General features: G+C 42.6%; 1 protein-coding gene across 1 annotated transcript; it reads left to right on the top strand.

The window, feature by feature from the left end:
* The first annotated feature begins 8,663 nt into the window (after nucleotides 1–8,663).
* Nucleotides 8,664–14,082, top strand: LOC306997760 (chymotrypsin B). The gene is made up of 7 exons (XM_079611224.1): nucleotides 8,664–8,750; nucleotides 9,240–9,340; nucleotides 9,433–9,512; nucleotides 9,616–9,697; nucleotides 10,720–10,900; nucleotides 13,619–13,749; nucleotides 13,838–14,082. Exons 1-7 carry the CDS (start codon nucleotides 8,705–8,707, stop codon nucleotides 13,997–13,999), a joined length of 783 nt encoding a protein of 260 aa, XP_079467350.1. The 5' UTR covers nucleotides 8,664–8,704; the 3' UTR covers nucleotides 14,000–14,082.
* The last annotated feature ends 431 nt before the right edge of the window (nucleotides 14,083–14,513 follow it).

Genomic DNA, 14,513 nt, shown 5'->3' with positions numbered 1-14,513 from the left:
GAAGCGAGAGAGCAAACAAACCTCACTACTTCCTTATAGCGCTGGGGCTGATGGGACTTGTACTGCCCCAACCATGTCCCATTACATATATTTTGTGCAATGTGAAATCCAACAATAGTTTTGTGAAGACTTGCAAACTGTTCTTCACTGTCATTGATGTCCCATGTCAACAGTTGAAATTGCACATGTAAAGACACAAACACACTGATCGCTGAATACATTTTAAAATATTTTAGCTTCAGAGCATTTTTTTTTTTTATAAAATCAAAAGAGGCATATTAAATAAAAGCACAGCCATAAAGTGAACAAGATATCATACACAACTATACTGTGTATTACAGCAATTATACAGAAAAAAGTAAAATGTGTATCATGTTTTTCTACTAGTGGCTCCTTTATGAAACTTTTGTTTCACCCAATTTGTAACTTCAGATAAAAATGCCTGTGAAAAAAAAAAAACAATTCAAAATTAGTGACTGCTCTGTTTATAAATACAGATCTAAAATGTTTATCATCTTGCATAACATTTTTAACATGCACATGATTTTCCCATACCACCAAACACTGAGGCACAAATTAAGATCGATAAAACTTAAGCATCTTCTAACCAGTTGCAAAGAATCAATATATAAAAAAAAGGCTAGCAGTTTTGGTAACTCAACTAAAGATGTCGAGTCATGTTGGCAACAAGTCAAGCTGGATCAAAATATGAGCCACATCATTTTGCTGTTTTTTGATGGTTTGAAGAAAGAACTGAGAGAGATGTGATAAATATATAAATTCTTTGGCAGTCATTTTCTTCCTCGTCTCTGAGCAGACAGATTTCCTCTTGCTCAGAAGTGTGAATGAATGAAACAATGAAGCAGGGGTTTTCACAGGTTTCTCGGTGGTTAAGTACCTGTATTGTGTATTGTGAGGAAGTTTAAAGAGCCTTTATTGTCTTTTCCTTTATTGTGAACAAATTGTACAGAATATATTGTACACATTATAATGTTAACAACATTAATGTCAAAATAAAGCCTAAACAGCTAGCATTTAATTCAGCTTGGATCAAAATTATTTTGGTGACATTATATTTCGATAGTCCACTTTGGACATAAGTAACTTCACAAGTACATGTCAACTTAGGCTACGTTTACACGTGGACGGCTTTTTTCATAAAATCAAAAATAACATCGTGCACACCTGTCAGTTTACAGAAAAGTGTTTGTTACACAAAACCGTGTATATGCTGTCTAGAGCATGCCAAAACTGTAGGTGGCAGTGTAACGAGAAGCTCAAGCCCACGTTAGCAAAAATGAGAATCCCGAAAAAAGTCACATACTGTGACGTCGGCTGCCTAAAACTCTTTTATAGTTTTTAGAAAGAATCAGAGGAGAATTCTCCGTTTGCGTGTAAACGAAGGGCACAAACAAAGGGACATGTCTCCGTTTTTCAAAATAACCATGTATGTGTAAACGTGGCCTTACTCTCAGGGCCAGATGGACGTACATTTACGAACGTAGCGTTAACGCCATGGCCAAGACGCAGAAAGCGATTGATGTGAAACCGCAGTGTGCATGTTATGTACCAAACCTGCAGTTCATCAGGTAATCAGCGCCTGTCCCCACCCACTATACCGTAAATTGTGCGTATTTAATCGCGCAATTGAATGGGCCTCCTCCTCTCTTTCCATCATGCTATGACTGTTTGAAATTATCCTGATGCCAATAATTGTAATGTAGCGAGGAGTTTAACAACTGCTGGAATGGAATGTGAACACTGAGTCGGAGATTCGATGTCATCTTTGATTTCTTCCAGTAACTGTACTATTGCGTAGCTGCTTAATCTGTAACGCTTAATGATTTTGTTTTTACTCAACTGAAAAAGTGTGATTCTTGTGGCAAAAAATCTTTTCAGCTCGTCTCCTTAGCCTATGTCTTCGTCTTGCTCGGATTACGGCTGACATTTCACCAGGAGGCATATGCCAGGAAACCCGCTTCCTAACCCTATCCCTTTAAGTAGACAGTCTACTAATAGACAGTCTACTAATACTCTAATGACTGGTAGTTGACATGTAGTTGCAAAGTTACGTTGCATCAAACTGGCTTTATCTTCCACTCATAAATATGTACAGTATAACCAATGGACAGAGCTGACTTTTTTTTGTAGATTACCAATAAACAAAGAAACAAAAATTTTTTTAATAAACAATAAATAAACCAAACCAATAAAAACAATTGTCAGTAGACCTACTATATGTAACAAATATTACTTAATTGTATCAGAAAAGAAAATTGAGTGAACTACTGGATTATAATGGTTTCTAGAGAATAACACATTAAATTTAAGTGATGTTGCAGAAAAGCACGCTCTCTCAAGCAGCATGACTTAAAGAGGTCCTATTATGTTTTTGCACTTTTTCAACTTTAGTTAGTGTGTAATGTTTCTGTTTAAGCATAAAAAAGATCTGAAAGGTTACAAAGCTACAAATATATGTTATGTAACATAAACTGGATTATTTTTAAGAACTACAATGAACGGCTTGTTTTGACTACAACGTGATTTTTCCGGATCTTATGAAGTCTTATAAAGACTTATAAATAATCTCTTCCCACGGAATAAGCAAAAAAGGTGTGAGGCCTGGTTGAGCTGCATTATAGAAGACAGTGTTGTTGCTATGTTCCTGAAGAGATGCGGTTTTGTCTACCCCGTTTCCAAAACTCATTTGTTTAACCTTCCTATAAGGCTGACGAGCTTAGTGGTTAACATTTATTTTAAACACTGGTCCTGGACATTATAACCCCAATGCTGATCTGTGCGCTGCACATTTTATGGAGAACAGCTTGAGTTCCCTTTCGAGAGGGCTCTCGTATTGCCTAAGGCTAGCTTACGCTATGGGAAAACTCCTTGTCTCTAGAATACTGAAGCAATTTTTTCAAAACACAGTGTAGCTGCACAGCAGACACAGATGAGCACGAGCGCAGTCATTAGCTGTCCTGCGGCAACTGCACGAACCTATGGCGAGGGGCACATCAGAGCCCGCCAGAATGGGCGTGGTCTATGACTATAAAGGGAACACACCTCGCCTAGGAAATCCAGATTTATCTCATTCAGCGATGAATAAAGAAGCTCGCCGCCGTCGAAAAGCCTCCAGCTGAACAAGCAGCTGCAGCGCAGTTCTGAGGATGCCGGCCCCCGTCGCCACCTTCAGCCCGCTGTTTCTGCTATGCCATCCGGCGCGCTATATACTTTCAAACGCACAAGTGTGTTCGTTGCTGCGTCACACTTTTCCAAAAGAGAAAGAGGCAGAGGCCCTCTCACCGGTGGAGGCCACCATATCCGCTGCGCTTCCAGTCTGGGCCGTGGCCAGACAGGCTGCACTCACCAAGGGCGGCTGCCCTGAGTGTAACGTGATGGATCTCTCCACCCTGCGGGATCGTCTGGCTGGTTTCTCCGAGGACGAACCTGCACCCCCCGCTCTCTCTCTCCCTTTGCTCGAGCCGTGCAAAAAGAAGCGCCGTTCACAAAGGATGCCAGAGCGGACGGAGACGAGTGAGCACACGCCGGGCCAGTCCCCGTGTGCCTCGCTCTCTTGAGGAATCCCCCTCGCCGGTCCTGTTCAATGCCCCTCTCTGCGAGCGGCGGGTCTCGTCTCGCCCCGTCTCGTCTCGCCTCTTTCGGGGCTTCGGACGAGAAGGAAGAAAAGGAGGACAGTTTTTCCATCGCTGCATCCGACTACGACGAGTGGACGGGCTCCGTTTCCGGCCCCACCCCATCGAATCAAGCCAGTGCAAGAACGGACATCGACACAGAGCTTCTCTCGTGCTGACCAGGGCCGTTTAAGACCTCGGCCTCGAGTGGTCTTCGCCCGAGGAGCCCACACGTAGCAGGCTTGATGAGTGGTTCCTACAGGTGCACCGCTCTCCTCTGTCGACGGCGCAAGAGAAAAAGGCTATGAGGCAATTCCTCCCCTCGAGGAGGCGGTGGCCGCTCACCTCTGCCCGCCCACCACTGCCCTCCCACCACGGCAGGATGGGAGGCTAAAGCATCGCACCAGTCTAAACCCTGCCGCTCCACTTCAGCTCTCGCTAGCCGCGCATTCACCGCCGCTGGTCAAGCTGCTTCGGCGCTCCACACCATGTCCTCCAGGTGTTTCAGGCTAAGCTTCTCCGCTCAATGGACGAGTCTAGCCCGGATCCGGAGGCTTTCAGACCATCGCCCATCGCCACAGACCTGGCCCTGCGAGCCACGAAATCGACAGCCCAGGCGATCGGTCGAAACATGGCTAGCCTGACGGTGCTTGAGCGGCACCTTTGGCTGAACTTGACCGACATGAAAGATGCGGCTTTTCTGGACTCCCCTATCTCCACCACTGGTCTGTTCGGCACGGCTGTCAAGGGTTTTGCGGAGCAATACACTGAGGCTCAGAAGGCGTCGCAGGCCATGCGTCACTACCTTCCGAAACGCTCCAGCTCTGCTTCAAGCCGCCCTCTGCAGGTAAAGTCAGGGCCTGGGTCTCTCAGCCCCGCCCAGTGGCTAAAGTCCGTCACCGCTCTCGCTCAGCTAAGCACCAGCAGTTCTCGGAGAGATGGGGCCCCCGGCCCAGGATTGTGCTGGACCCAGAGCCGCGTAAACCTTCCTATCCGTGAGAAGAAAAAGGGAGGATTTTAGTCCCACCGAGGCCGGACCAATCTCTAAAAGATTTCTCAAACATTTCCTAGTCCCCTCCTCTCAGGCAGCTGGAAATGTCTATATTGCAGTAAATGGGTCTGTTTCAAAACACGCACACCTGCAAACAAAAGCCGTTTTTATGGCAACACAAATAAAGCACGAAAATAGCTCTTTTCTGTCTGTGTCATATGTAGGTAACGCGCCCACTGTAATGTACGCACCCCTACACACAAGCACTGTCCCCACAGTAAATATTTATCCAGCTTACGCTGCGAATATAGATCGTGTGCCCATGACAAAGTGCGCACCACTACACATAAGCACTGTGCCCACAGTTTCAAGCCCCTCCTAAACCTCAGACACCTAAACAAAGCGCTTATGAAGCGCCCGTTCAAGATGCTGACAACCAAACAGATCCTCGCGCAAATTCGTCCGGGAGATTGGTTTTTCTCAGTGGATCTGAAAGATGCTCATTTTCACATCCAGATATCGCCCCATCACAGGCCATTCCTGAGATTCGCCTTCGAGGGGTAGGCTTACCTGTACACAGTACTACAGTTCGGCCTATAACTGGCACCTCGTACATTTACGAAGTGTATGGACTCAGCACTTTCCCCCTGAGACAGCGGGGAGTGCGAGTGTTAAATTACCTCGATGATTGGCTGATTATAGCCCAATTGAAGGCAGAGTTAATAAATCACAGATCTTGGATCCTCAGCCATCTAGAATGCCTGGGTCTCAGGATCAACACCGCCAAGAGCACACTGTCTCCCAGTCAGAATATCTCTTTCCTGGGCACAGCGATAGACTCTATATAAATGAGAGCGCGCCTTACACCAGAGCGAGCGCTTTCCATTCAACGCCTAGCGGCATCTTTTAGAGTGCGCGCACGCCCCTCAAAAGATTTCAGAGGATGTTGGGTCTTATGGCCTCAGCATCATCAGTACTCCAGCTAGGACTACTGAACATGCTAGTACTTCAACACTGGCTAAAACCTTGTGTACCAGCTCACGCGTGGCGATCTGGCCTATTACAAATCAGAGCGAGCCACGGCTGCATCAAAGCCCTGGCTTCCTGGAAAGTGGCAGACTGGTATCAGTCTGGCGTGAGTTTGGCTGTGGTTTCAAGGAGAAAAGTGATCCTGACAGATGCCTCCAACTTCGATTGGGGGACCCTTTACGAGGGCAGGCCCGTCTCTGGCCTTTGGTCAAGCCTGGAGAGGTGCCTATATATAAACTGTCTGAACCGAACGGACAACATGTCAGTGGTGTCCTACATAAATCGCCAGGGTGGCCTCAGGTCGAGCAACCTGCACACCATGGCCAGGAGTCTCATTCTATGGGCTCAGCACAACCTGCGCTCGCTGAGAGCGGCGCATGTGCCAGGCATTTTTTTTAACCGGGGTGGACGGTTCAGCTGATATGGAGCATCATGGATCAGGGAGAGCAAATGCGCAGTGCTGTTAATAGCCCCCCTCTGGAAGACCTAATTATGGTTCTCCGAGTTGGCGCAGATGCTGGAAACAGCCCCATGGCCGATATCGCTGAGGAGGAATCTCCTCACGCAGGCAAACGGGATGATTTGGGAGGATCCCCGTCCCGACTTGTGGGCCCTCCATGTATGACCCCTCAACGGGGACCCGGGTGTCTCCCGGATAGGGTGCTGAAAACCATTACTGAAGCAAGAGCGCCATCAAAAAGGCGCCTCTATGCTCAGAAATGGGCAGTGTTTTCCGGCTGGTGCGCTGCACCAAGCCTGGATCCCTACTCATGTGAAGTACCAAGTGTACTCGCTTTTTTACAAGAGCTCCTGGACGTGGGTCGTACCCCCTCCACGCTCAGAATGTATGTAGCGGCCATAACAGCATCTCACGCTCTCGTGGCCGGTAATCCACTAGGAAGAAACGACCTCGTCGGGCGCTTCCTAAAAGGGGCAAGGAGGCTAAACCTCCACGTCCCCCCTCTGTGCCTATCTGGGACCTATCCACGGTCCTGGAGGCCATGAAGGGTGCCCCATTTGAGCCGCTGAGGTCTGCAGACCTAAAGCACCTCTCGCCCAAAACCGCTCTCTTATTGGCGCTCACGTCAGTCAAACGAGTGGGCGACTTGCAAGCGCTGTCAGTTAGCGCTTCCTGCCTTGAGTGTGGGCCTAACGACTCCAGAGTCATCCTTAAGTCAAGGCATGGTTACGTTCCTAAAGTGATCTCTACTCCGTTAAGAGCACAGGTTATTTCCTCGCCAGACGACGAGAGAGACGCAAATTTACTTTGCCCTGTCAGGGCTCTCAGAGTCTATTTGGGGCATTCTGCCTCATTCAGACAGTCGGAACAGCTCTTTGTATGCTTTGGTACTTTATAGCCGCGTTTCCACCGCGGAAACTTTCCCCAGGAACTAGGAACTTTGGGGTGGTACTCGGTGTGTTTACACCGCAGGAACCAGGGTCTAAATGAAGTTCCGGGTAAATATTTCCCCCTCCGAAAGTCCCTGCTCGCGAGGTAGTACTTTTTCAAAGTTCAGGCACTTTCAGGGGTGGGACTTGTGCGCTGAACATGCTGATTGGTTGTGTTCACCCCGCATTTTGACTGGAGGACTCCACGCAGCATTCTATTTTAACCGGCATTTTTAAAAATCTATTGCGGTTCGTGGCTTCATGCATTAAGAGTTGTCTGTCTGCAAATATGGAATTTAATAATACAATTAAAAAAAACAGCTGGACCATACTACTCCATACTTATTATAAATGTGGCGCTCAAAACTGATTACTGTGCGTCGCAGACTGGGAGGAGCAGTCGTGCGCAGTTTATAATCTTCCCGGTACTTTAGACCGCGGTGTAAACGCAGAGAGCAACCGGTCTGGGGCAAAAAAAGTTCCTGGGAAAAAGTTCCTGGGACAAATTGTTCCGGGTAATTTCGGTGGAAACGCGGCTTTAGTATAGCTTACATATTATACATACTTGCATTGTAAGTATAATGTGTAATAAAATTACAAAAAACATACCACTCTGAAGTCTGAAACATCCTGTGAAATGCGTGCTTGCAAAGTCCGTGCATAAAATCTGTTCCGCGTGATCCTCTTGTTCATTAACATTGTCAGGGTCTGAATCGGGCTTGAATTGGTTTGAAATTGATGCCATTATTAATATTTACACTAGAGAAGAACTCGCCGTTATGGAGGGGCGGGACATTTCCCAAACACGCGCTAAGCGCTGCCAATCACAACACACTGGGCCAACTAACCAATCACAGCACATTTCATATTTCAGAATCGGAAGGAGGGGCTTCATCAAAAACAACACGTTCAACCAGACTGGGGAGAGAGGAGCTGTAATAATGTAAAATATGTGAAAAATAATGATTTTTTTTAACAACCAAGCATGAAAACATACAAACGTGCACCCCAACAACAAAATCAAGACTTTGTAAAAGGCCATAATAGGACCACTTTAAAAGAACCTGTTCGACTGTCCTTATTTTATTTTATTTTTAAACTGCTTGTGGTGTTATAGAAACTGAAATTAGTACTTCAAGTTTACTTAAGCCCAGCTCTAATAACTGATATAATCATACTGTGACATAATCCCACAATTTCACTCCATTCCTCTTCAGTATCAGTTTGAATGGATTGCCAGGTTGAATATGGGATTAGTTAAAAATCACAGATTTAATGGGAAAGCAGCTCATTTATTTCAAGGATTGCTGAAAAACTTTTAGGAAGAACTTTTTCATGATATAACGATTGAAATTTCACAACAGCAAAAACAACCTTCCCACTCAGAAACATGAGGTGAAATCATGATGCCTGTCAAGGAAATAAACAGAGGTCAAAAAGCTCTTCAGAGATTAAATAATTAATCCTCTTTGCACGTAAGACACAAGCTCTGAACAATGGAGATGCAGATCAATGTCCAATTAACATTCCCCAGCTATGAGATCATTGGAGCTGCGGGATGGACCTTGATCACGTCCCACTTTTAAGATGCTGTAAATGATATAAAAGCGAAAATAGAGCACCTACAGGTACAACAGAGAGACATCACAAACTCATCGACATCATGATCTTCACCATCACCTGCCTTGCCCTGGTGGCCTCTGCTCTGGGTAAGTGTCTTCTTTAGAAGTTTGCAAGAAAAGTGATGGGTAAATGTATATATATATGAAGACTTCAGATGCAAAAGCCTCTAAGTGCCATCTGAAGTTTTCTTCTAAACTAAGCATTTTTATCAAGTATAAAATAGTTTATGATATGTTTAAGTTCAGTAATTTCACTTTTAATGACAATTAATAGGTAATTTTCATTAAAGTGAAATAACTGAACATATACATAAAAGCTTGATAAAAAATTATCACTCAAAAAGTAAATTTCAGATGGCTCAGAGGCTTTTGCATCTGAAGTCTTCATATATATATATAACACATATATACACAATTATATGTGTATATATGTGTATATACACATATATACACATATATGTGTATATATATATATACCGCAATCTGGTATATTGAATTGTGTATACATATACACAATTCAAAACCTAAATAAAGAGCTTCATTCTTGTGTCATGAACTTCTGTTCGTTGTCTACAGGTTGTGGAGTGCCAGCGATAAGGCCACAGACGATTGGCAGCAGGATTGTGAACGGACAGAATGCCATCTCTGGTTCTTGGCCCTGGCAGGTTTCTCTCCAGGTAACTGTTTATTGGTCGACTTTTATCCTGCATTTGCCTGATTTGGTCAAAGAGTATATGTCATGTTTTCAATGCTTTTACCTCTGAAACAGCAACCCAACGGATTCCACTTCTGCGGTGGATCCCTGATCAACCAGAACTGGGTTCTCACTGCTGCTCACTGCGGTGTCGTGTAAGAGTCTTTAATCTGAAAAACGTCACAAACAATATTGCCTAATAAATGCTGTTTCTCTTTCTTTTTACATATAGTTTTTTCTTTATCTCACTCTTTTTAGGGTCGGCTATCATCGTGTCATTCTTGGAGAACATAATCGTGGCTCCAATGTTGAACCCATCCAGGTCAAACTAGTTTCCAAGGTAAAAATGTTGAATGAACTTACTGGAACAGAGATGACATTGAAAAAAAGAGACCAGTTCAGTTAGCTTTTTTATGACCAATACCTATTGCATACAGAATAGATTAATGTTATTTCAAAGCATCTAATAACTGGTCATTTTTAATTGTTGTTTTACTCTGTTCTTTTAAATGCAGTAATAACCAAGTGATCAATATACTACAAAACATAATATTTATTATAAATATTTTATTTAAATATTCATTTAAATATTTTATTAGTACTACTATTAGTAGTATATATTGTAACTTATGCAAAGGTATGATTTAAAAGGTTACAAATATATTTTAATCTTCGATTTGCACTTTTTAAAATTATTTTATTTAAAAAGTAAAACAGTGGTGTTTTTTAATTGGTGAACTCAATATAAAAACGTTGAAAAGTGAAAAAAAGAAGATAAAAACAATATTGGTAATTTTGCCTTTTCTAATCATAGATTTTAAGTCATCTATACTGCATGCTATTGTTCTCCTAAAATTTGCCTTTACAATTTTTTTACACGTATAGACCTTATGCGCCAGAGAAACGAGGGCACAGGGATCTTTAGTTATTGTCTTTTAACTTCCGTTTTTGCGGTCGCTCTGTATATTACTATGGAATTGCTGTCCAGGAGTAGGCTAATTAGCTTTTGAAGTGGATTTACTTAATGTAAAGTTAACGAAAGTTATCACAAGGATTGTAATGTTTAAAGCAGATGTCTTAACAAATGTCAGTAGACCGGGAAGATTTTAAAACAAGCCGTTCATTCATAGGCTAAATACTCAAGATCGCTGTGAAAATACAGACCGGAAGACAAAAGACAACGAGCGCAGCGCTGAAAAGGGGCGGGGCTACATAAGGTCTATACAATTCAACACAGAAAAGAAAACATCCAAACTATATTCTGAAATTACAGGGTATAAGAAAATGCTTACATTCCTTTCCTTACTTTACCTTTTATAAAGTCAGCTTTCAGTAACCATTCATCCTTATTTGTCTGTGCAGGTCATCAACCATCCGCTCTACAGCAGCAGGACCATAAACAATGACATTGCGTTGCTGAAACTTGTGTCTCCAGTTGTCTTAACTCCCCGTATCTCTCCTGTATGTCTGGCTCCATCAACCATCAACATCCTGCCTGGAACTCGCTGCTTCACCACTGGATGGGGCAGAACTGCCACCACATGTAAGTCACATGTAATTATGATTTATGATATTATAACAACATATATTAGAGTTACCAAATGCCCTCTTTTGCACGGACATGTCCACTTTTTATGTACTGTCCGGAGCATCTTTATAAATTCATGAAAATGGGACCATTAAGCGTGTACTTTAAATTGACTGGCGCTTGCCTTTGCACACAAAACATGAAACCGGCTTTGGGCGCCCCCGTCTTGTTATAATCAGCACATTCCTCAATCCGCAGCGGCTCCAAGCAGAGAGCACGTCAGAAAACAGAGGCCAGTGTGTGTGTGTGTTCATCTCAGCCTCATTGGTCTGTCACTGCTCGTCAATGTCAGAATATTTGAAATGACCAAAAATCCAGACTTTATGTTCACAGAATTTTAGCAGCAGACGCTTCAGTTTACGCTCAAGTGCGAGATAAGATGCAAGTAGCTAACAGTGTAAAAAAAAAAGGCCAAATGTAAATTCACAGATGATTTACAGAGAAAATTCCCGTGTTTTCGTTTAGGTCGGGATCCGTGTAAAGCAGATTGCATGACCTGCAAAGCTGGAACGTATAGCCTACGTGTCAGTGTCAAATAAAGGTGTTAGCGACCTAGAAACCCACATAAGGAAAGTATAGGCTACAAGAGAACATCTTGGGCCTATACCATAAAACCGGATTTGGTGGCTAGCCATCTATGTTTCAGTGTTCGTCGCCATGGTATCTTACGCTGCATGGCTAACCTGCTCCGGGGCAGTTATGTTCTCGATTCGAGATCTCAGACTGAAGTTTGACCAATCAGCTGTGAGCAGAGAAACGTATAGGTGACGTAACTATTTCCCAGTGTCTGTTGCAATGGCTTCGCCTTTTCATCCAAATCCTGTGAACATCTCAGCGCAAATCGTTAGACGAGCACTTCGTAGAGAAAGATTGTAATTGTAAATTATAAATAATTCCACCACAAACATGATCATTACAAGTTTTCTGGAGGCTAATCAAATCACAAAAGTTCCTTGACTTCCTACAAACACAGGACTGTAATTTATGTCAAGGGTTTTAAATCCTTACCTTATTCACATTTCTTCTGAAGCCTATTGCGGTAGAGGCTTCAGTTTCTGGGGCAGGTTGTGAAAAATCATACAATAAAAGAGATGTTTAAGAGCCAGTCCCTTTTTTATGCCACACATTCAAATGTTTGCCATAATAAAAAGCCCAGTGCATTCACCTCAGCAACTGTCTCAGAACACAGACAGAGTGTCTTCATAATTTCCTCCACCATAATAAATAAAAGTAGGCTAATATAAAGCATAACGGTTGTCAAGTATGTTTCTGGAGTTCTGTCTGCTGCATACTGACCTCTGTGTGCGAGACTGTGTGTGTGTGCTGGCTTCAACAGGGACACTGCATTTCCCTCTACTGCAGAACAGTCAGCCATATTTAAAACTTAAAAATATAGTAATGTATCACACAAGTACCCAGTGTTACTTGCTTAGAGGAGCCAGCACCAGGGTCAGACTGTACAGCACCTGTAATCCCATCCATAATCGGCCGTCCCTTATTGCTACTCCGAGCCCACTTCTCCACCAGTGTCTTCTGGAGGAGTGGCCCTCCACCGATTTAATGAATTTCACTCTTTTTTCTCTTTGCTGCAAACAAGTGTTTGTGATAAAATGTTCACAAAAATAATAAAAGGTTGTGGTAAATACTCACCACTTTGAATTTATATTTTGTCTTTATCTGCTGCCAAGAACGTTTGGAGTTGGGGTTGCATCTAAAAATCAATGAATATGAATATTTATTAGTATATACATGCACATTTATTATATATTATAAAAATATAGGGCAGGCTATATTACACACACATTTACACATACATATATACATAATTTTACATGAATATAGAAGAACGTATTTGTTTAACTTACGCATTGACGCAATCAGCAATCTTTCTCCAATAGTCTTCTCTTGCTTTGGCAGCAGAGACCGTATTGCTTCGAGCTTGAAATACATGTTTAAATTCATCGTAATTCTGAATGATTATCTCTTGCTCCTCCGCGGAAAAATATATCGCTCTCGCTCTATACATATCGAACGCGATTGGTTGTTCTGGGCCAACGTCACTTTGGTATGTGCACGCGCTCGTGGAGTAATCAAGGATCAAAGCCTGAGTTGATGAGCTGGGTCATGGTACCAATAAAGCCTGATTGCATCGGTTTGGTTTTGTCAACTCAAAACTAATCCTGTAACCCAGAGTTTGCTCAGCTACCTTCATGGTACAGTCCCCAGGAGGATTGAAATTGTTTTTTTACTGAAATAGTGTAGTAGATTTTGTATTTTTTTAACTTATGGCCATGAAAAGAAATAGTGTCATGTAAAAAGTGTTAAAAGCTGAACTTTAAAAAAATATATATATATTATTCTATTGTTGCGGCCCAAACGTTGAATGGAAAGGATGTATTACTTTATGTATTAAAGTACAATAACATAGTTGCAAGATTGTGAATGAATTTGTCAAGTATTTTTTTATGCATTCACCCCCCAACCACGCCCCCACCCCTTAACCACGCCTCCCCAAACCAAGCCCTCGTCCTCTTTTCTGAACACTAAAATATGGTCACCCTAACATACAGTATATTCATTCCACTAATCCAATAATTCCTTTTAAAGTTCTACTAACATTTGTTGATTATATAGTCTAAACAGCCAGTATAATTTTTTCTTCTCTTTTTTCAGCGAGTCCTCTAATCCTGCAGCAAACAGTTCAGCCCATAACGAGTCCTGCTGTGTGCAGACAGATCTGGGGTCAGAGCAGAATCACTGATGCCATGATCTGTGCTGGAGCCTCTGGATCCTCATCTTGCCAAGTATATGATCAAGACGAACACATTACCATATCTATGTTGCTGCTGTTTCGATTTCAAATGTGTGTTTGTGTCTGTGTGATTCCCACAGGGTGATTCTGGTGGTCCTCTGGTGTGTGAGAGTTCAGGGGTCTGGACTCTGGTGGGGTCTGTGTCCTGGGGCATCCGCAGTTGTGACACCAGTTTCCCTGGAGTCTACGCCCGTATCTCCCAACTGCGCTCCTGGATTGACACGACTATCGCTTCCAACTAGGGCGCCAGTCTGAATATTTCTTGAATATAACCAAGTCTGGACTTCTGATTGCCTGTCTGTGACTTCATACTGTTTTCCTGTTTCAGCTGTACAAATAATAAAAATGTGTCAAATAAAATGATGAGTAAAAAAAAAATGAAAAAAATAAAACAATAATAATCATAATAATAAAGAGTGTTGCAGAGTGTAATTAATGATCTGAACTTCATGGCCTGGTTTCACAGCTTAGATTAAGACAGAATTAGGCCTTAGTTTAATTAGGATATTTAAGTAGCTTTTATAAACGTGCCTTAGAAAAAAAACATTACTGCTGTTCATCTTGAGACAAAACAATGGAGACATATTTTAAGATAATGTCAGTGTAAGTTGCTTTCTGTTAAAACAGCACAAACATGCTTTTTAGTCTAGGACTAGGCTTAAGCCTTGACTGTGAAACTGGGGATAAATGTAATAGGTTGCCTATTATAATATATATATGTTGTTGCCATTATAAAATAATTCCTCAAAATGGCAA

The sequence above is a fragment of the Phoxinus phoxinus genome (assembly GCF_949152265.1).
Source record: "Phoxinus phoxinus genome assembly, chromosome: 4".
Lineage (NCBI taxonomy): Eukaryota > Metazoa > Chordata > Actinopteri > Cypriniformes > Leuciscidae > Phoxinus > Phoxinus phoxinus.
Note: the sequence above shows the minus strand (reverse complement) of the source record. Positions and strands in the feature narration are given on the sequence as shown.

Coding starts and splice junctions, on each gene's coding strand:
- LOC306997760 (XM_079611224.1), top strand. CDS start 8,705: ATGATCTTCACCATCACCTGCCTTGCCCTGGTGGCCTCTGCTCTGG. Junction 8,751..9,239: donor CCTGGTGGCCTCTGCTCTGG/GTAAGTGTCTTC, acceptor CGTTGTCTACAG/GTTGTGGAGTGCCAGCGATA. Junction 13,750..13,837: donor CTGGATCCTCATCTTGCCAA/GTATATGATCAA, acceptor TGATTCCCACAG/GGTGATTCTGGTGGTCCTCT.